General features: G+C 46.6%; 1 protein-coding gene across 4 annotated transcripts in view; it reads right to left on the bottom strand.

Moving 5' to 3' along the window:
• The window catches only part of ABCA3 (ATP binding cassette subfamily A member 3), a 96388-nt gene that overhangs the window by 60568 nt on the left and 13576 nt on the right, over positions 1–22244 (bottom strand). For 2 of the 4 annotated variants that reach the window (XM_056533608.1, XM_056533607.1), the window contains exons 2-4: positions 4682–4767; positions 3298–3553; positions 398–525 (exon numbers count right to left, since the gene is read on the bottom strand). In XM_056533608.1, the coding sequence (XP_056389583.1) occupies positions 398–525; positions 3298–3553; positions 4682–4735 (438 nt within the window). In that variant the 5' untranslated portion in view covers positions 4736–4767. Of the gene's footprint in view, positions 1–397; positions 526–3297; positions 3554–4681; positions 4768–4839; positions 5075–14220; positions 14241–22244 lie in introns of those variants that run through there. The other 2 variants (XM_056533610.1, XM_056533609.1) reach the window with 2 other exon arrangements.

The following is a 22244-nucleotide window of genomic DNA, read 5'->3' on the forward strand; positions in this document are numbered from 1 at the left end:
ACCCGGCATTCGTTCAGAGCTTTGGGTGCAGCTCCGGAGGCTCGGTACGTCACGCCCACACCCCCTCAATGCAAGTCTATGGGAGGGGGCATGACGGCCGTCATGCCCCCTCCCATAGACTTGAATTGAGGCGGCATGATCCTGACGTCACAAGCGGGGCGTGACCGCGACATCATGAGCCTCCACCCTGCATCGCCAGTCATCCGGCACGGAGCCAAGTTCGCTCTGTGCACTAGATGTCTGGGGTGCCGCAGCCGAGATAGCGGGGGACCCCAGTGGTGGGACCCCCGCGATCAGACATCCTATCCCCTATCCTTTGGCTAGGGGATAAGATGTCTAGGGGTGGAGTACCTATTAACCCTCCCAATTCTTCTGTTATCGGGCCATCAGTCCTTACCTGTAATGGTAATGGATCATCGGTGTTATTAAAAGCATGGTCGAAGACTAAGGCTGCCAGCACTTGGCCCGACTGGTTGCCATGTCTTATAAACTTCTCAAAATCTCCTTCTGTGGGAAATCCTCGGGCTGTGGACAAAGGCAAGAGTCAGACAGGGCATATAACAAGAACCCTGAGCACTTGGCCTAAAAGAGTGAACCCTTGCAAATTATATGACAGAGACATCATTTATCATATCTACATTCGCATTTAAGATGATTTAAATAATAAAACTTTCCTGCCCAAGCACTCACAACCACCTCACACCCTAACCTTCTAACCCAGGGACCTCAACCCCAGAAACAACCCTCTCTGCCTCTCCTCTCCTCCCATCGCCCAGTGAATTCAGTCTAAACTGTTTGCAATCATATACTGTATTAGGGTCTATTCACACGGCAGAATTTCCGCTTGAGGAATTCCGCTTCAAATTAAAGCCCATAGACTTCTATGGGATTCCGCACTCCCATTCACACTTCTGAATTTCCGCAAGCGGAAATTCAGAAGTGTGAATGGGAGTGTGGAATCCCATAGAAGTCTATGGCCTTTAATTTGAGGCGGAATTCCGCAAGCAGAAATTCTGCTGTGTGAATAGACCCTAATGCTGTCCACAACCTGTCCTTTCCATACATCTCTGACCTGTTCTTCAAAACCAGCCTGTTCTAAACCTATTACTATGAGTGCTGTACTGTATAGACCCACCCACCAGATCATCATTAAAGGAAATAAATGTGTATTCACTATTGCCAAACCCAATCGTGGAACTTAAGGGTTCTGTCCACCTTTCAAATTAATGTTTTGTATCACCCTAGTGCAGCCCTACAATGTATACAGCTGCTATACAGACCTGTAAGTCTCCATGGTAACAGACAACAAACAAATCCAGTGTAGTCTGATCCAGTGTAGTCTGATCCTGCAGTCATGTATATAACCAAGAAGCAGGGCAGACAAATTTAAAGGGTTTGCCCCACCATTACCACCTATCCCCTATCCACAGCGTAGATAAGTGTGTGTGATTGCTGGGGTGGTTATGCATGCACAGTGGTGCTCTGTTCTGCCTATGTAGGGTGTCTGAGAGCACTGTATTTAGCTATCTTAGGCAGTAAATGGGGTGACAATGGGAGCCTTGGAACCCACATTCCACATTAGGTGGCAGGAACGAGTGCACATTTTTGCTTGTTTGTAGCAGATTTTTTAATTTCTGGCTTTAAAGTTAGCACTCCATGTCTGCCCTTCACTCATCTTGGAAGTAAAAATGTGTAAAAAAAAAAAATAAATAAATGTTTTTTTTTAAAAAGTGGCCAGGTCCAAATCGCAATCAGCGCATGCAGGTAAAACCATGCCCACATGCAAGGACAAAATAGTCCTACAAAGTGGTACTTATCATTAAAGGATAAGTCTCATGCTAGAAAACGTATTCCCTATCCGAAAGATAGGGGATACCATATTTTTCGCCGTATAAGACGCACTTTTTCTTCCCCAAAACTGGGGGGGAAAAGTCGGTGCGTCTTATACGGTGAATACACCCCTATCGTGGCGGTCCCTGCGGCCATCAACGGCCGGGACCCGCGGCTAATACAGGATATCACCGATCGCGGTGATGCCCTGTATTAACCCTTCAGACGCGGCGATCAAAGCTGACCACCGCGTCTGAAGGGAAAGTGACACTAACCCGGCTGTTCAGTCGGGCTGATCGGGACCGCCGCGATTTCACCGCGGCGGTCCCGAACAGCCCGACTGAATAGCCGGGTTAGTGCTTACAGGACACCAGGAGGGACCTTACCTGCCTCCTCGGTGTCTTCTCCGTTCAGGGATCCCCTGTATGGCCGCGCTCTCCTTCCTCATCATCACGTCATCGCGTACATGCGTCAGCATGCGTAACGACGTGATGGTGGCGACGGAGAGCAAGGATACCCGGCCGGCAGCAGAGACGTTCCGGAGCGACGGGGACACGGCGACATCCAGGCGACATCCAGGGCAGCGGTGACGGGTCCGGAGCGGCGGGGACACGTGAGTATTACCTCCTATGCAGTGGTCTTTAATCTGCGGACCTCCAGATGTTGCAAAACTACAACTCCCAGCATGCCCGGACAGCCAACGGCTGTCCGGGCATGCTGGGAGTTGTAGTTTTGCAACATCTGGAGGTCCGCAGGTTGAGGACCACTATTGGGTTCAAAATCTTTATTTTTTTAGATTTTGCACCTATAAATTGGGTGCATCTTATACGCCGGTGCGTCCTATAGGACAAAAAATACGGTAAGTTTCAGATCGCGGGGAGTCCGAGCGCTGGGGGCCCCCCCACGACCTCCTAAACGAATGCCCCTGTGCTGTAGCACAATAGCGCGTCGTGACCCCCGCCCGAAGCAGAGGCTGCCACGCCCCCCTCCAAAAAGCTCTATGGGAGAGCCGAAGGTTGCTGAACGGATCTCCCAAAAAACTATATGGAGGGGGGGGCGTGGTGGCCTCCACTTCGGGCGGGGGTCGTGCCGCACGATTGTGCTACAACACAGGGGCTCCGTACAGGAGATCGTGGGGGGCCCCAGTGCTCGGACCCCCCGCGATCTAAAACTTATCCCCTATACTTCAGATAGGGGGATACGTTTTCTGGCATGAGACTTATCCTTTAAGAAAGGTATACTTCCCAAATGAATGCAGGGTGGAAGTGGAGTGTCAGGGAGCAGAAGAGGTTCTAAATTCAAGATTCACCAAATTTATGTAGAGGGGTTTAACAACTCATGACATATAAAGGCAAGTCTTATTAAATCTCCCAAAGTATCTTCAAGGATAACCCCTACACCTATAGGTTATTGTTTTGCAACAGATGGATAGCCACAAGATGGAAAACACTGACATACAGGACTTACCATGGATATCAATGGCCAGCTTCTTCTCCACTTTTCCCACAATTTCCCGCACGACATTACTATTGGACGGAACATATGCTAACTCCCAAGGCCCCGTATTCCGAAAGATACTGGGCAAGTTGAGAAAGCCTATGTTCTCGTATATTTTAGCATTGGGGTGGTTCACCGACTCAACCCTATGCCTCAATGCAATAAGGATAACAGAAAACAGAAGCGGCAGCGCCAACTCAATCACCGTCACCAGGACCTGACGCTTCTGTGGGAACAAGACAAAGTTACAAAGCTTTAAAATAGACTTTAAAGAGGGTACTCATACAAAAATACTTCATCAGCTGCTGTATGCTCCAGAGGAAGTTGTGTAGTTCTTTCCAGTCTCACCACAGGACTCTCTGCTGCCACCTCTGTCCATGTCAGGAACTGCACAGAGCAGGAGAAAATCCCCATAGCAAACCTATCCTGCTCTGGGCAGTTCCTGACATGGACAGAGGTGGCAGCAGAGAGCACTGTGGTCAGACAGAAAAGAACTACACAACTTCCTCTGGGGTAAGTACTGGAAGGTTAGGATTTTTATATAGAAGTCATTTACAAATCTGTATAACTTTCTGGCACCAGTTGATTTGAAAAAAAAAAAAAGTTTTTGTCCGGAGTACCCCTTTTAAGGAGTACTCTAGTGTCGACTAAACCTCCTCCGTTGTGCCCGGGATGAAAAATAAAAATGAAAATTAACTTTTCTTACCTTCCTGTGTTCCCCCAAAGGCACAACGGAGGAGGGATAGTCAGCACTAGAGTACTCTTTTAAGCAACAGGCATTAGTCTATGCATCCTTAAAGGGGTACTCCACTGGAAAACCTTTTTTTTTTTTTAATCAACTGGTGCCAGGAAGTTAAACAGATTTGTAAATTACTTCTATTTAAAAAAAAAATCTGAATCCTTCCAGTACTTATCAGCTGCTGTATGTTCCACAGGAAGTTCTTTCCTTTTTGAACTTACTTTCTGTCTGACCACAGTGCTCTCTGCTGACACCAAATGGACAGAGGTGTCAGCAGAGAGCACTGTGGACAGACAGAAAAGAAATTCAAAAAGAAAAGAACTTCCTTTGGAGCATGCAGCAGCTGATAAGTACTGGAAAAATTAATATTTTTTTAATAGAAGTAATTTACAAATCTGTTCAACTTTCTGGCACCAGATGATAAAAAAAAAATGTTTTCCAGTGGAGTACCCCTTCAATGGGCAAACTAATACAAAGGAACCTACCTGTGTTCTGCTTTCTCCTCCATACCATACACATGTATTATACACTGTATCACATATACCCCCCACTCCAGGGATCACTGGCTGCCAGTATCATCTTCATACCTCACTCTGTGATAACCAAATATCTTACCTGTAAGACGTAATTCTTCCATAGAAGGAGCCACAGCTGCCGTAGCACTGCCATTGTGGATCACTCAGATGACCGTCACTCAGAAGCTGTAGAGAAGAAATACAGGGGGATCAGAGGAGGAAATTATGTACAAAACACATAGGGTCTGAGTAACTTACATATGAGCTCCTTAGATACCGAGCACTTCTTTACCATGTGTCCTGCAGAAGATCACACAGACCATTGGAAGACGAAACTGCAGCCAGTTCATACCATGCAATGCACTGAGGAAACGTTCTCTACCGTATTGTGTAACGCACTTGACGGTGACCATTCCCACCTAATTGAGTAAAATATCCTACAGGTACACTAAGAGCAGGAGCACTTGTCGCTTTTAAGTACCCTAGAATTTTAGGTGGAATACTTCTCCAGGGGGATGGGAGAGCATAGTGACGCTGAATTACAACACAAGCACGCTGTGGTGCAATGCTTGGAAAAGTTTGCACATCTCAAGTTAAGCACTTTGATGTCACATTCCAGAAAGAAAACCTGAATGGAGCAATACTCTGCAGAACCTACTACATGGCGAGGTGCTCTGCAGGTCCTAGTACATGGCGAGATGCTCTGCAGGTCCTAGTACATGGCGAGATGCTCTGCACATCCTAGTACATGGCGAGGTGCTCTGCAGATCCTAGTACATGGCGAGGTGCTCTGCAGATCCTAGTACATGGCGAGGTGCTCTGCAGATCCTAGTACATGGCGAGGTGCTCTGCAGATCCTACTACATGGCGAGGTGCTCTGCAGATCCTACTACTTGGCGAGGTGCTCTGCAGATCCTAGTACATGGCGAGGTGCTCTGCAGATCCTAGTACATGGCGAGGTGCTCTGCAGATCCTAGTACATGGCGAGGTGCTCTGCAGATCCTAGTACATGGCGAGGTGCTCTGCAGGTCCTAGTACATGGTGAGGTGCTCTGCAGATCCTAGTACATGGTGAGGTGCTCTGCACATCCTAGTATATGGTGAGATGCTCTGCAGATCCAAGTACATGGTGAGGTGCTCTGCAGATCCTAGTACATGGTGAGATGCTCTGCAGATCCTAGTACATGGTGAGATGCTCTGCAGATCCTAGTACATGGCGAGGTGCTCTGCAGATCCTAGTACATGGCGAGGTGCTCTGCAGATCCTAGTACATGGCGAGGTGCTCTGCAGGTCCTAGTACATGGTGAGGTGCTCTGCAGATCCTAGTACATGGTGAGGTGCTCTGCAGATCCTAGTACATGGTGAGATGCTCTGCAGATCCTAGTACATGGTGAGATGCTCTGCAGATCCTAGTACATGGCGAGGTGCTCTGCAGGTCCTAGTACATGGCGAGGTGCTCTGCAGATCCTAGTACATGGTGAGGTGCTCTGCAGATCTTAGTACATGGCGAGGTGCTCTGCAGATCCTAGTACATGGTGAGATGCTCTGCAGATCCTAGTACATGGTGAGGTGCTCTGCAGATCTTAGTGCACGGTGAGATGCTCTGCAGATCCTAGTGCATGGTGAGATGCTCTGCAGATCCTAGTACATGGTGAGATGCTCTGCAGATCCTAGTACATGGTGAGATGCTCTGCAGATCCTAGTACATGGTGAGATGCTCTGCAGATCCTAGTACATGGTGAGGTGCTCTGCAGATCCTAGTACATGGTGAGATGCTCTGCAGATCCTAGTACATGGTGAGATGCTCTGCAGATCCTAGTACATGGTGAGGTGCTCTGCAGATCCTAGTACATGGTGAGATGCTCTGCAGATCCTAGTACATGGTGAGATGCTCTGCAGAGCTGTGTACCATGGCTTCTGATTCCTGTCCATTCCTGGTCTGGAGCTATGTTCCCCACAATGGCGGCTGATCTCTTACATAATGGTCGGTGCTGTTTGTCCCAAGTGATAACACAACATATAACTGGCAGGGCAGCGTTCCGGTGTTTATATAGTAAATAACCCATGCGAGGCTGCTCCTCTTCTCTTTCTAGGTCACTTTCAGCCTTTTCATTTCTGTTTACACAGCTGTCATCTTTGTTTTCTTCCCTCTCCCTCATTTCCTTTATGAAGAAAGTTATTTATATTGTCTTGGAGCAAATGAATAAACTAAAACCTCCAGGATTAAGACTTTATAGTCCAGGGTGGATTTGCGCCCCCTGCTTGACGAAAACACTCAACTGCAAAGACCTCCGACCATGTAGAGAGACCCCCCCCAGATACTCAAAGAAGAAAGAGAACACAAATAGAATAAGTCTCTAATATCAAATAATCTCCCCCTCCTTAAAGGGGTATTCCAGGATCTTTTTTTTATTTGACTATACTACAGGGGCTGTAAAGTTAGTGTAGTCCATAATACAGTGTCTGTACCTGTGTGTGACAGGTTTTCTCACAATTCTTCTGTGATTTTCACCCCAATATTTATTTTTAACAGCATACAAAATGACTGTTGTCTCAGATTTTTCCCAGCTTGCAATGCGGCCGAGGCCTGACATCACTAGTCAGCTGATGACAGGGAGCCCGTCTGCTTCAACGGGTGGAGGGATCGCTTGGTGGGAGAGAGATCAATCTGCAACTAATGCAACAGCTGTAGGCACCCTGATTGAAAACCACAGGTCTTTTGAATGGATGTAGCTAATTTATGTTTCAATGGGTGGGGTGGCTGATTTGTGGGAGGGAGGAAAATGGAATTATGGGATTTGTAGTCAAAAAAAGAAAAGTTAAACAGGAAACACCAGTTCACAAAAAGCTAGCCACAGTGTTATGGTAATCTCACAACATAGCCATTTATCCCCAAGACAAGCGCAGATCCTTCCTAAGCCTGTCCATTACTGTCTGCCAGGTACGTGCTAAAATCACCTTATGGTGGAGAACCCCTTTAATGATCTCTATCCTCACTCCGTCTGACACATCTCCATCCTCAGAGTCTCATCTTGCTCCTCACTCTCTCTCATCCTTATTATGACTGTCTTTCCTTTTTCTCCAATCACCGCCGCTCTCCATTCATTTATCCCATCTCTTGATTCCCTTGGTGATCGCAGTCACTTCCCTTCCGACTTTTATGCGCCTTTTGCTATAGAGCATATCTGAAAGTGAACTACCGTTTGCAGTGGTTCAGACTACTTTTATGCAGTGGTGATGGATTCATGATCTGCGACTTTTCTCTGAAAGTCACAAAAAAGTTGCAACCCCGTGATTTCCGCGGAAACTCACGCCATGTAACATCAGCCCTAGAAAGCAGTCTAAACGGAGAAAGTGGGCGTAAGAGCCAGTAAATTCATCAAGTAGCGTGCGACATTTGATAAATTGGGCGCGGTAAGTTCAAAAACAAGGCGACTTTTCATTACCAAAACAGGATAAAAACGAGAGAAGAATTGATGAATGTCCCTCATAATCTCAGTAAGGTCCAAAAACTCAAGACCTCAGCTCTTATGTATGTGACAATATAAGTGACATTTAAAAGGGGTACTCCGCGGCTCATCGTTTGGAGCAAACTGTTCCGAACGTTGGAGCCGGGAGCTCGTGACATAGCCCCGCCCCCTCATGAAGTCATGCCCCGTCCCCCTCAATGCAAGTCTATGGGAGGGGCGTGACAGCCGTCACGCCCCTCCCATAGACTTGCATTGAGGGGGCGGGAAGTGACATCATGAAGGGGTGGGGCTATGACGTCACGAGCTCCCGGCACCGGCTCCAGCGTCCGGAACAGTTTGTTCCAAACACTGAGCAGCGGAGTACCCCTTTTAAAATAGTAATGTCCGGTCTACCCCATCAATGCCGACCACCCAGACCTCATGTAAAAGGAAGGGTTGCCGGCTGCCCCCAAAATCTCTCATTACAATTTTCAACATCCAAGAAGAAGTCTGTTCTCTCCTCAGCTATTCTATTCTAAGAAGCTGTCAAGTTCCTGTTTGTTACTGTTGTTTTTATATAATTTTATATTTTGTTAACTATTTGCACAGGAATCCAACAGAAAGCAAGAGGCGGTCAGGCATAAGCTGCATTCACATCTCGTTTTTGCAATACGGTTGCCGTATCCGGTTTCATTGAAAAAAACGTATCGAACCGTACTGCAAACAGTATGTATAGACATTTCATTGTAAACCGTATGCCAACCGTAGCATCAGGTTGTGTACCTTTTGCATCATTTACGGGTTTATACTAGGGATCGACCGATATCGTTTTTTTTAGGGCCGATACCGATAATCGGTGCAGGTTAGGGCCGATAGCCGATAACTTATACCGATATTCCGGTATAAGTTATCGGCTATTTATCCCCCCGGCGACACCGCTGCAGATCATTGATTTAAAGCGGGCGCTTTAAATCAATGCACTCCAGTGGCTTTTGCGGTGCCATAGGCCGCCGCTGCTGCCACCCGCTTCTCTCCCCCTACCTGTCAGGGTGGTCCGGGCCATCCATTCTTCCTTCCTGTAGTGTCCGGCGGCATTCCGGGTGAACCGGTCCGGGCTGTCCTTCTTCTCCGGGGGTCATCTTCTCCACTCCGGGCAGGCTCCGGCCTAGTAACGCTGCATAGACGCCGCTGCGCAGCGACGCACCTGACGTCACGGCGTAGCAGCGTCTATGCAGCGTACTAGGCCGGACCCTGCCCGGAGTGTAGAAGATGACCCCCTGAGAAGGACAGCCCGGACCGGTTCACCCTCCACCCGGAATGCCGCCGGACACTACAGGAAGGATGGATGGCCCGGACCACCCCCATTACGGGTAAGTTTAATTTTTTTTATTGACTCGGAGGGTGGGGGAGGGGCCCGACCGGTATAGCGGTATGGGCAAAAATCCATACCGGTATACCGCCCAGCACTATGGTGGGGGTGTGTGACGCGGTGTGTTGGGGGCGGTGCGGGGGGCGGGGCATTATCGGCTTATCGGCAAGGTAATTGCCGATACCGATAATGTCCAAAATCATGATTATCGGCCGATAATATCGGCCATACTGATAATCGGTCGATCCCTATGGTTATTTTAAAATGGACTTCTATGGTAGCCGTATGTGCGTATGGTTACATCCGGTTTTTCATTTTTTATTTTTTTTTTGGGGGGGGGGGGAAATTCAATAAAAAGAACTTTATTTAAAATGCTGACAAACATAAAACCATTTCCGTTTTTTTTCAAGGAAAACGTATTAAAACGTATGCAAACGGACATCTGTTTTCAAACCGTATACGGTTGATAAACGTGAGGAGGCACATACGGTTGCATACGTTTCGGTCTGGTTTGGAGAAACACGTTTTTTGTACAGAAACGGGATACGGGACCCGTATTGCAAAAACGTGATGTGAATGCAGCCTTAGAGAACCCAAGAGAGCGTGCACCATGACAGGACAGATCTGCAGACGGCTGACACAATGTACTACAGGGAGAACACGAGACTGTGAAAATCGGACTTTTCTCTTCAAGAACTGACAACCTGCACCGGGAGACATGGCAGGTAGGCGCGGAGAGCGTTCTTTACAGTCAGAAGATGGAGAGAGATGGAATAAGACTGCCGGCAAAGTAACAGATGTCTATCATACAGGTCCCCAGAGGATGGCAGACCTACATTCTATCTTCAGACTTTCCAGACACTACTTTTCTTTACACTTCTAACTAGTTGACTCTAATCTTTATAATCCCCAGGAATCCATGTCTATCCATCTCCCAGAGCAATAGTCCTCGGCTACTATTCCATTCCAGTTGTAAAGTGTGGCCTCCATGGATGGGACTTGTTTCTCTCCAGCCCATCTTCACAGACGTTCAACTGGATTGAGATCTGGGGAATCTGGAGGCCAAGTCACCACCTTGATCTCTTTGTCATGTTCCTCATTCCTGATCTCTTTGTCATGTTCCTCATTCCTGAACAATGATTGCAGTGTGGCCGAGGCATTATCCTGCTGTAAGAGGCTTAATTGGGGGATCCCTCTGTCATGATGGGGGGACTTGGTCTCTACAATAGGTGGTACGTGTCACAGTTACATCCACATGATGCCAGGACACAAGGGTTCCCAGCAGAACATTGCCCATCACACAACCCCAGCCAGGTTGTCTTCTTCCCATAGTGGATCCTAATGGCATCTCTTCCCCAGGTAAGTGACGCACACGCTGAACCGTTTACCTTATGTAAAGTGTGATTTATCAGATCTTGCCACAGTTTTCCATTGCTCCATGGTCTAACTTTGATGCTCATGTGGGCACTGTACATACTGTACGTCCTGACCAGACTGTGACTACACGGCAATATACAGCAAGCTGCGATGTCCTTTGTGATCTGACACTTTTCTACCATAGTCCGCAGGGACTTGTTCAATAACCTGCTCTACGGTAGCTCTTCTGTCGAATGGGACCAAATGGCTAGCCTTCACCCCCACATAGGTTGTCCTTCCTTGGAGAACTTTTGGCAGCTACTAACCCAGTGTTTCCCAACCAGGGTGCCTCCAGCTGTGGCCAAACTACAACTCCCAGCATTCCCAGACAGCCATCGACTAGGAGGTGGAGGCACCCTGGTTGGGAAACAGTGTACTAACCACTACCTGGAGATGATCTGACCCAGTTGTCTAGACATCACAATTTGGCCCTTGACATTATCCCCCAGATCCTTACACTTGGCCATATTTCCTGTTTTTAACACGTCAACTTTAAAGGAGAACTCCAGCAGAGGGGGGGGGGGATTTCTGACCTCTGGGACCTCCCCCGCAATCTCCGTAAGGGGTCCTAGCTCTCATTGAGGAGCGAGAGCTGCAGATGGCACACACTCCATTCATTTCTATGACAGCCCCGAAGAGACCCGAGTACAGCTGTCAGGCATCATCTGCATCCCATACAAATGAATGGAGCACGGTCTACTGGAAGATGACACAGGCTCCTCACTGAGAGTTACAATCCTTTTTTGGAGATTGGGAGGGGGGGGGGGGGTCAGACTGTTGGGACCTCTCACGATAGGGGATAAGTTCATTTTGCAGGAGTTCTCCTGTTCATCCACTGCCTAATATATGCCAAGTTTCAGGTCACCAATGAGAGATTTTAATATTATGGTTGGTTGGTGTACATATAGCCAATAAACTGAACTGATGCTGTAACTGTTCTAAGCACAAAAGAGAGAAGACATACATAGTAAGGTAAAATGTTAACAACCCCTCACTAAACATTCTAGAAAGTGCACACACACCATCTCGGCCAAAGGCTGTCTGGGCATGCTGGGAGTTGTAGTTTTTCAACAGCTGCAGGCACACTATGTAAAACTACACTACACAACGCTTACTGAACAAAAATATGCTACGCCGCACCCTGAGCTGGACCGAGATGGTGTGTGTGGCCCAGCCAATCAGGGAGATGGCGTGTGTGGCCCAGCCAATCAGGGAGGAATGGCCTACATGTCTGTGAGTAAACTGCTCATGCGCTCGCAGTTTACTACAGAATCACACTAAACATTACCACACCAGCACTGACCTCCTGCGCCAATATCACGGCAGCTTAGCTGTTGCATGACTGCAGGGCTTCTGCTTTAACTACCCAAAGCAGCGAAATCTCCAATTCTTGTAGTTTAATCCCTTAGATGCTATGGTTAAATTGTGGTTCAGGCATCTAAGTGGTTTCTGGGCATCTTGACCCGACTGGCACCTGGGTGACACAATCGCTTGATGTGGGTGGGTTTTCCTGGCCCCTGGGTATGTCATGTATTTGGGCCTACTCAGCTATTCCTCCCTATTCCAGGGCCGGATAGGTCGCCTATTAGCTTAATGCTGACAGGATAAAGCATTGCACTTGTATATGAGCGTTCGGAAAATTGCAGGTCAAAGTCCCCTTGTGGGTCTAATAAAAAAAATGAAGTTTCACTAAATTTTATTTCACTTTCATTTTAATATATTAAATAAAAAATGTCCCCTATCCCACCGCTCCCCAAATAAATAAAAAATAAATACACATCTTGTATCGCTATGTCAATGGCGCCTTGAACCATCTAGTTATCACATGGTTAAAGGGGTACTTTTTTTTTAATCAACTGGTGCCAGAAAGTTAAACATATTTGTAAATTACTTCGATTAAAAAAATATTAATTCTTCCAGTACTTATTAGCTGCTGAATGTTACAGAGGAAATTCCTTTCTTTTTGGAACACTGATGACATCATGAGCACAGTGCTCTCTGCTGACATCTCTGTCCATTTTAGCAACTGTGCATAGCAGATGTATGCTAAGGGCAGCATGGTGGCTCAGTGGGTAGCACTGCTGCCTTGGAGTGCTGGGGACTTGGGTTCAAATCCCACTAAGGACAACAATAAATAAAGACTTATTATTATAATAATAACGTCAGCAGAGAGCAGTGTGTTCGTGATGTCATCAGAGAGCATTCCAAAAAGAAAAGAATTTCCTCTGTAGTATTCAGCAGCTAATAAATACAGGAAGGATTAAGATTTTTTAATAGAAGTAATTTACAAATATGTTTAACTTTCTGGCACCAGTTGATTTAAAAAAGAAAAAAAAAATGTTTTTCCACCGGAGTACCCCTTTAATGCTGTAAAATGCTGTTTTAAAAGCCCAATCCTTTTGTTCTTTGAAAGACAAACCGCCCCCCCAGAGGAGTCTGGCAGCGGCCAACTTCCCCTTTTGGAACACATGAACACTCAGCCAAACTGGGAGTTCATCTCATATGGGGGGGATCGGGATACATAGCTGTATGATGCCCGCACGCCTCTCAGGTTATAGGTAGCCATCATACACTATATAAAGGCACACATTGCTAAAATCCTGCATATTTGCACATATAAAAATCCTTATTATATTCCAGTACAAAACATGTGGATGAGGGGGGGAAGATTTATCAAAACCCCGTACAGAGTAAGCGCCATGCAGTTGCCCATAGCAACCAGTTTTCTTCTTTCATTTTTCAAAAGGCCTCTGAAAAATGGTTTGGTTGCTATGGGCAACTGTACTACTTTTCTTCAGATTTTTGATAAATCTCCCCCGGGTTATAAACATCCTAGTGTTGAGGCCTTGTTCACACAGCACAGCCTTGTTTTCAATAGGACTCTGCTGCACCGTGTACACGGCAGAATTTGCGCGGCGGAAACATCTGACGCGGAAATTTAAAATCCGGAATTGAACTGTCAATTCTTTCTTCAAAATCCGCTTGGAAATGCATTGCAGTCTATGGAACCCGCACATTTCCGATCGGTCCTAGCACCGACTGAATGTTTCGGCCGCACATTCAGCAAAAATTACGCCGTGTGTAATGCACTTCACACCCTTTATTACCACCGGGAAAGGAGTTTATAGACATTGTAAACTTTATTACTAGGGCAGGCCGGGTATTTATAGCTGAATATTTTTCATGCAGATCTGTCACAAATACACAGTAAAAACTGTGTGTGGATTTTTGTGGGCATGCTGGGAGTTGTAGTTTTGCTACAGCTGGAGGCACCCTGGTTGGGAAACACTGCCCTATACACATAAAGTGGTGAAATACATCTTTCCAATGTGGATTTTTTTCTCTCCAGGCCATAGTATGGTGGCAGAAGCTACATTAAAAGCATTTAGCATTATTTTTTTCTCACTGAAGTGCTGTCGCCGTCATTTTTCACACACTGTAGTGCGGCCCCTCTCAACCCTGCTGCCATAGACACAGGCCCAAGGGGCCTAATGGCAAATAAAGGCCTGATCCTAAGCATACACTACTATGTTGCCAGGCAACAGGCGGTAAACACCACCCTCAAGTCAAGCCGGGAAATTGTACACATGTGCTCACTCCGTACCTTACATCCCAGGGGACACGAGGAAACAAAAATCCATTATAACACCATCCACTGAATGCTAAGCAACCATATGAGGGGAATGGGCTATATGAGGGGGAACATAGGCCATATGAGGGGAATGGGCTATATGAGGGGGAACATATACCATATGAGGGGAATGGACTATATGAGGGGGAACATATACCATATGAGGGGAATGGGCTATATGAGGGGGAACATAGGCCATATGAGGGGAATGGGCTATATGAGGGGGAACATAGGCCATATGAGGGGAATGGACTATATGAGGGGGAACATAGGCCATATGAGGGGAATGGGCTATATGAGGGGGAACATAGGCCATATGAGGGGAATGGACTATATGAGGGGGAACATATACCATATGAGGGGAATGGGCTATATGAGGGGGAACATAGGCCATATGAGGGGAATGGGCTATATGAGGGGAACATAGGCCATATGAGGGGAATGGGCTATATGAGGGGGAACATAGGCCATATGAGGGGAATGGGCTATATGAGGGGGAACATAGGCCATATGAGGGGAATGGGCTATATGAGGGGAACATAGGCCATATGAGGGGAATGGTCTATATGAGGGGAACATAGGCCATATGAGGGGAATGGGCTTTATGAGGGGGAACATAGGCCATATGAGGGGAATGGGCTTTATGAGGGGGAACATATGCCATATGAGCGGAATGGGCTTTATGAGGGGGAACATAGGCCATATGAGGGGAATGGGCTGTATGAGGGGGAACATAGGCCATATGAGGGGAATGGGCTATATGAGGGGGAAAATAGGCCATATGAGGGGAATGGGCTATATGAGGGGGAACATAGGCCATATGAGGGGAATGGGCTATATGAGGGGAATGGGCTATATGAGGGGGAACATGCGCATTATGAGGGGAAACATACGCCATATGAGGGGAATGGGCTATATGAAGGGGAACGGCTGTATGAAATTCATATAGCCAACCTCTCATACAGCCCATATCCCCTCATATATACCATTCACTACATACTGCTCAAGTCCTCTCATATAATCAATCTCCTCATATAGACCATTTACTACACACAGCTCAAGTCCCCTCATATACCCTATTCCCCCCTCATATAGCCCATCCCCCCTCATATTATCAATCTCCTCATATACCCCATTCCCCCTCATATACCCTATTCCCCCTCATAAAGCCCATTCCCCCTCATATAATCAATCTCCTCATATACCCCATTCCCCCCTCATATAGCCCATCCCCCCTCATATTATCAATCTCCTCATATATACCATTCACTACATACAGCTCAAGTCCCCTCATATACCCTATTCCCCCTCATATAGCCCATTCCCCCTCATATAGCCCATTCCCCCTCATATGGCCCATTCCCCCTCATATGGCCCATTCCCCCTCATATGGCCCATCCCCCCTCATATGGCCCATTCCCCCTCATATGGCCCATTCCCCCTCATATGGCCCATTCCCCCTCATATGGCCCATTCCCCCTCATATGGCCCATTCCCCCTCATATAGCCCATTCCCCCTCATATAGCCCATTCCCCCTCATATAGCCCATTCCCCCTCATATAGCCCATTCCCCCTCATATAGCCCATTCCCCCTCATATAGCCCATTCCCCCTCATATAGCCCATTCCCCCTCATATAGCCCATTCCCCCTCATATAGCCCATTCCCCTCCATGTCATGTTCATTGATTTGGATATGAAATGGGGGAGAAATAAACTTAAAGGGGTATTCCGTTACCATACATCTTATCCACTATCCATAGGATAGGGGATAAGATGTCTGATTGCGGGGGTTCTGAACATTATGGTTAGAACGCTGGGTTTGGGCGGCCATAGTTGTCCTGTCACACCATGCCCCCTCCATTAATGTCTATGAGACGGGACGTGTTAGCCATCACCCCCTCCCTCCCATAGACATGAATGGAGGGGGCCTGGCGAGGGGGCTTGGGGTCACTTCCCAAGCACGGGCACCAGAAACCAGTGTTCTGAACTTAATGTTTAGAACACCTGGTGACTGCACGGAGATCACGGGGGTCCCCAGCGGCCAGACCCCTGGCGATCAGACATCTTATCCATTATCCTCTGGAGAGGGGATGCGATGTCTAGCAACAAGGTACCCCTTTAATTCCTCTTCCCCATTTCATGTACCTGGCCTACACATTCCGGCTGTCACTCCCTCCCACATGGCTGCACAATAGAGAGCTGGGGAGAAGTGACTTAAGCACTGCTGGGAGGAAGCGCCAATAAACTGGGACGTTTGAGCTGCTGCACGTCAGCTGGGTCATGGGAAGTCGCATGATTTTCCTAGGAGCCAAATAAAAATATTGCAATCGGCAATAATTGCGTTCATTTTTTGTGAAAATCTGCGCTAATAATTAATTCCCCCTATATATTCAAAACAAAGGGAATAAGGGCCATATATCTGCATTGATACATTTCTGACAATGTCCGGCACGTCACGGTTTCCTTCCACAGGATCAGCTGCTTCCCGGCTGTTCACTGCAGAAGCTGCCAGGATGAGATAACGCCTTTAAGACTTTTATGCCACCATATTTCCCTACAATATGACTCCACTGGGTGACATCACAGCCTGCACCCATCAGGATGATCACATGACGGCCGGGTTACTCTGCATGCTCCGATACATGAGCATACGCACTGCAAATGTGCCCATGATCCGGCAACGTATGCCAGCAGGTAACCTTAGCCAGCCATATGGTAGGGACATGTCTACCAAAGAAGGCATCTATCTCATATGGATGTAATGAACACTTTACATCTGAATATGTACATATCCTCTTAAAGGGGTACTCTGCTGGAAAACATTTTTATTTAAAGGGGTAGTCCAGTGGTGAAAAAACGTATCCCCTATCCTAAGGATAGGGGATAAGTTTGAGATCGCGGGGGGTCCGACCGCTGGGGCCCCCTGCGATCTCTCTGTACAGGGCCCCGGCTCTCCGGCCAGATAGCGGGTGTCGACCCCCGCACGAAGCGGCGGCCGACACGCCCCCTCAATACATCTCAATGGCAGAGCCGGAGATTGCCGAAGGCAGCGCTTCAGCTCTGCCATAGAGTTGTATTGAGGGGGCGTGTCAGCCGCCGCTTCGTGCGGAGGTCAACACTCCCCCTTCCCACGGGCTCTCGGGGCTCCGTACAGGAGATCGCAGGGGGCCCCAGCGGTCAGACCCCCCGCGATCTGCAACTTATACCCTATCCTTAGGATAGGGGATAAGTTGTTCACCACTGAGTCACCACTGGACTACTCCTTTAAATCAACTGGTGCCAGAAAGTTAAACAAATCTGTAAATTACCTTTATTAAGAAAAATCTTAATCCTTCCAGTATTTATCAGCTGCTATTTGCTCCACAGGAAGTTTTCTTCTTTTTGAATTTCCTTTCTGTCTGACCAGAGTGCTCTCTGCTGACCCCTCTGTCCATATAAGGAAGTGTGCAGAGTACAAGCAAATCCCCATAACAAACCTCTCCCGCTCTGGACAGTTCCTGCTATGGAGCACTGTGCTCAGACTGAAAAGAACTCCAGAGCACTGTGGTCAGACAGAAAGGTAATTTAAAAAGAAAATTACTTCCTGTGGAGCAAATTCCAGCTGATAAGTACTGGAAGGATTAAGATTTTTAAATAGAAGTAATTTACAAATCTGTTTAATTTTCTGGCACCAGTTGATTAAAAAAAAAAAAATAATGTTTTCCTGCGGAGTACCCCTTTAACAAAGCTCCAGCCCATAATCTTGCTATTGAGAGGTAATTGAATACATGGGCCATCTGGTCAACTGGCCACCTGCCGGACAGCTCATCCTGATCAATAGCACCCCCACCCCCCCACCTGCTAGACCATAACAGACAAAGGCAACCTACCCCCCAGGATGCACTGGGGCTTGTACTGCCTCTACCTGAGCAGACGCCCCCCAGTTATGATCTTATCTGGCCTCCTGTGCAAATACAAGATCATATTTCCCAGCAAAAAGTCCCTGCAGGACCAGTCTGATCACAACTCACCGGGCTAGTTTATGGTCTATGGCAGTGGTCTTCAACCTGCGAACCTCCAGATGTTGCAAAACGACAACTCCCAGCATGTCCGGACAGCCGTTGGCTGTCCGGGCATGCTGGGAATTGTCGTTTTGCAACATCTGGAGGTCCGCAGGTTGAGGACCACTGGTCTATGGTTATATATACAGTATGTGAGGTATTAAATCTCAGCATCTCTTATCTGGTGAATCTGTAGAAAGAACTGTATATACAGTGCAAAGATAAGGTCAGCCGTCAAATGGGCTCCTAGACTCCCCACCACAACATCCTACTTGGGTTTACGAACATGAGAGTTGGGGTTTGTTACTCAGGATCCCCATCCTTAAAGGGATACTCTGGTGGATACGTTTTAATAGCTGGATAACCCCTTTAAAGGGTACGTTCACACGGACGAATTACCTGCGGATTTTCCGCTGTGTATCTGCTGCGGAAAATCCGCAGCGGATTTTGCTACCCTTGACTTCAATGGGTCAGAAGGAAAATCTGAAAATCTGCCTCTATTGCAGATTTACTGCTGACCCATTGAAGTCAATGGTAGCAAAATCCGCAGCAGAAAATCCGCAGGTAATCCGCCCGTGTAAACGTAACCTAAAAGGGGTATTCCAGGATCTTTTTTTTTTATTTGACTATGCTACAGTGGCTGTAAAGTTAGTTTAGTTCATAATATAGTGTCTGTACCTGTGTGTGATGGTGGTTTCACAATTCTGTGATTATCGCCCCAATATTTATTTTTAACAGCATACAAAATGACTGTTGTCTCGGGATTTCCCAGGTTGCAGTGCGACCGAGACCTGACATCACTAGTCAGGTGATCAGAGGGAGCCTGTCCTGCTTCAATTTTGCAACAGCTGTAGGCCCCCTGGTTAGAAAACACTGTGGCCACTGTGTGGAAGGAAAGTGGCCTCAAACGTTCAAGCATGGAACTGTGGGATGTGTAGTTTAGAGAACAATATGCAACAGGAAATGTCCATTTCTGGCAGGTAAGTATTAAAATCCCTTTATGGTTGATAATCCCTTTAAGCTGGACATGCCATCACGCCCCCTCCCATAGACTTGCATTGAGGGGGAATGGCCGTGACGTCCCGAGACTCCGCCCCGCATCGCCAGTCATCTGTCACGGAGCGAAGGTCGCTCCGTGAAGAGACATCTTGTCCCCTATCCAAAGGATAGCGGATACGAAGTCTAGGGGCGGAGTACCCCTTTAAAGAAAAATAAGTAGATAACTGATATAGATAAAGCAAATCCTTACATATAAAAGTAATAAAGATCTGCTGGGAGCTGTAATCACTGTCTATGTAGAGGACAGGAGCTTCTTCAGGGTCCTGTACAGTACACACATTGGGGGAGATTTATCAAAACCTGTCCAGAGGAAAAGTTTCCCAGTTGCCCATAGCAACCAATCAGATCGCTTCTTTAATTTTTAACAAGGCCTCTGCAAAAAAAAAAAAAAAAAAAAGAAAGAAGCAATCTGGTTGCTATGGGCAACTTTTCCTTTGCACAGGTTTTGATAAATCTCCCCAAGTGTCCTAAAAAGTAACATGGAGCTGCCCTCACCTGGTGTCTAGAGATGAACGAACTTACAGTAAATTCGATTCGTCACGAACTTCTCAGCTCGGCGGTTGCTGACTTTTCCTGCATAAATTAGTTCAGCTTTCCGATGCTCCGGTGGGCTGGAAAAGGTGGATACAGTCCTAGGAAAGAGTCTACTAGGACTGTATCCACCTTTTCCAGCCCACGGGAGCACCTGAAAGCTGAACTAATTTATGCAGGAAAAGCCATCAACTGCCGAGCCGAGAAGTTCGTGACGAATCGAATTTACTGTAAGTTCGCTCATCTCTACTGGTGTCCAAAGGAGCAGCTATCCCTGGTACAGGTAAAGAGTATACAGAACATGTAATACCTCCCTGTACTGTAGGGGGCGCTACCAGACACCAGTCAGTGCATACACTTCAGTAATACAGGTAAAGAGTACAGAACATGTAATACCTCCCTGTACTGTAGGGCGGCGCTACCAGACACCAGTCAGTGCATACACTTCAGTAATACAGGGGTTTTACAAGTGAATGTCCATTCTGATTGGTCAGTTCTTGCGGCCATTGACACGTTTCGCAGATCTGGACTGTCGGTAGCATTGTATGTTAAAGGGATACTCCGGTGGAAAACATTTTTTTTTAAATCACCTGGTGCCAGAAAGTTAAACAGATTTGTACAATACTTCTATAAAAAAATCTTTACTCTTCCAGTACTTATTAGCAGCTGTATGCTACAGAGGAATTTCTTTTTTGTCTTGTCCACAGTGCTCTCTGCTGACATCTCTGTCCGTGTCAGGAACTGTCCAGAGCAGGAGAAAATCCTCATAGCAAACAAAGCTGCTCATAGCTGCTCTGGACAGTTCCTGACACAGACAGAGGTGTCAGCAGAGAGCACGGTGGACAGAAAAGCATACAGCTGCTAATAAGTACTGAAAGGATTAAGATTTTTAAATAGAAGTCATTTACAAATCTGTTTAACTTTCTGGCACCAGTTCATTTAAAAAAAAGTAGTACCCCTTTAAGTCTGGATTCAAGTTATGGATGGATGGATCACTGTAGTTTATAGGAAGGGAAAACCAACGATCTCACACCACATGTACACACGGACTGTCAGGCGACCATAGGAATATACACAGTTACGCAATAAAAAGACTGTATGTAGCCTCTAACCATGTGACCCGGATACATTTGGCGTCTTGCACAACTAGTAACCATACAAAAGTCTAAAGTTCAGATACACTCATCTTCCCTGCACAATATAAGCTAGATAAATGTCAGTGTAAAGTATTGGACGGTTTTCATTGAAGGGCCGAATCTCCTAACATCTGACTGGTGGGGGTCCGACACCCGACACCCCATGGATCAGTTGATTGCGCCATAACAATCACATACACAATAAAAAAAAGGCAGGTGATGACATCACTGTACACTGTGTAGTGGCCATGCTGGAGTTACAGCATCCCAGTTCTCATTCACTTTAAAGGGGTACTCCGGTGGAAATGTATTATTTATTTATTTTATTTTTTTCAAATCAACTGGTGCCAGAAAGTTAAACAGATTTGTAAATTACTTTAAAAAAAAATAAAAAAAAAATAAAAATATTAATCCTTCCAGTACTTATCAGCTGCTGTATGCTCCACAGGAAGTTATTTTCTTTTTGAATTTCTTTTCCAGTCTGACCACAGTGCTCTCTGCTGACACCTCTGTTCATGTCAGGAACTGTCCAGAGCAGGAGCAAATCCCCATAGCAAACCTATGCTGCTCTGGACAGTGGTGTCAGCAGAGAGCACTGTGGTCAGACAGAAATGAAATTAAAGAAAAGAACTTCCTTTGTAGTATACAGCAGCTGATAAGTACTGGAAGGATTACGATTTTTTTTTTTTTTATATAGAAGTTATATACAAATCTGTTTACCGTTTTGGAGCCAGTTGATTAAAAAAAAAAAAAAAAAGTTTTCCACTGGAGTACCCCTTTAATGGGAGCGGAGAGCTGCAGTTACCCAGTATGATCACTACACAATGTACGGCGCTGAACAATGAAAAAAGTCCCTGAAACCCCTTTAAAGGGGTTATTCAGGGAAAAAAAATAACTTTTTTTTTATATATCAACTGGCTCCAGAAAGTTAAACAGATTTGTAAATTACTTCTATTAAAAAATCTTAATCCTTTCAGTACTTATGAGCTGCTGAAGTTGAGTTGTTCTTTTCTGTCCAAGTGCTCTCTGAT

Source organism: Hyla sarda, chromosome 8, assembly GCF_029499605.1.
Source record: "Hyla sarda isolate aHylSar1 chromosome 8, aHylSar1.hap1, whole genome shotgun sequence".
Taxonomy (NCBI): domain Eukaryota; kingdom Metazoa; phylum Chordata; class Amphibia; order Anura; family Hylidae; genus Hyla; species Hyla sarda.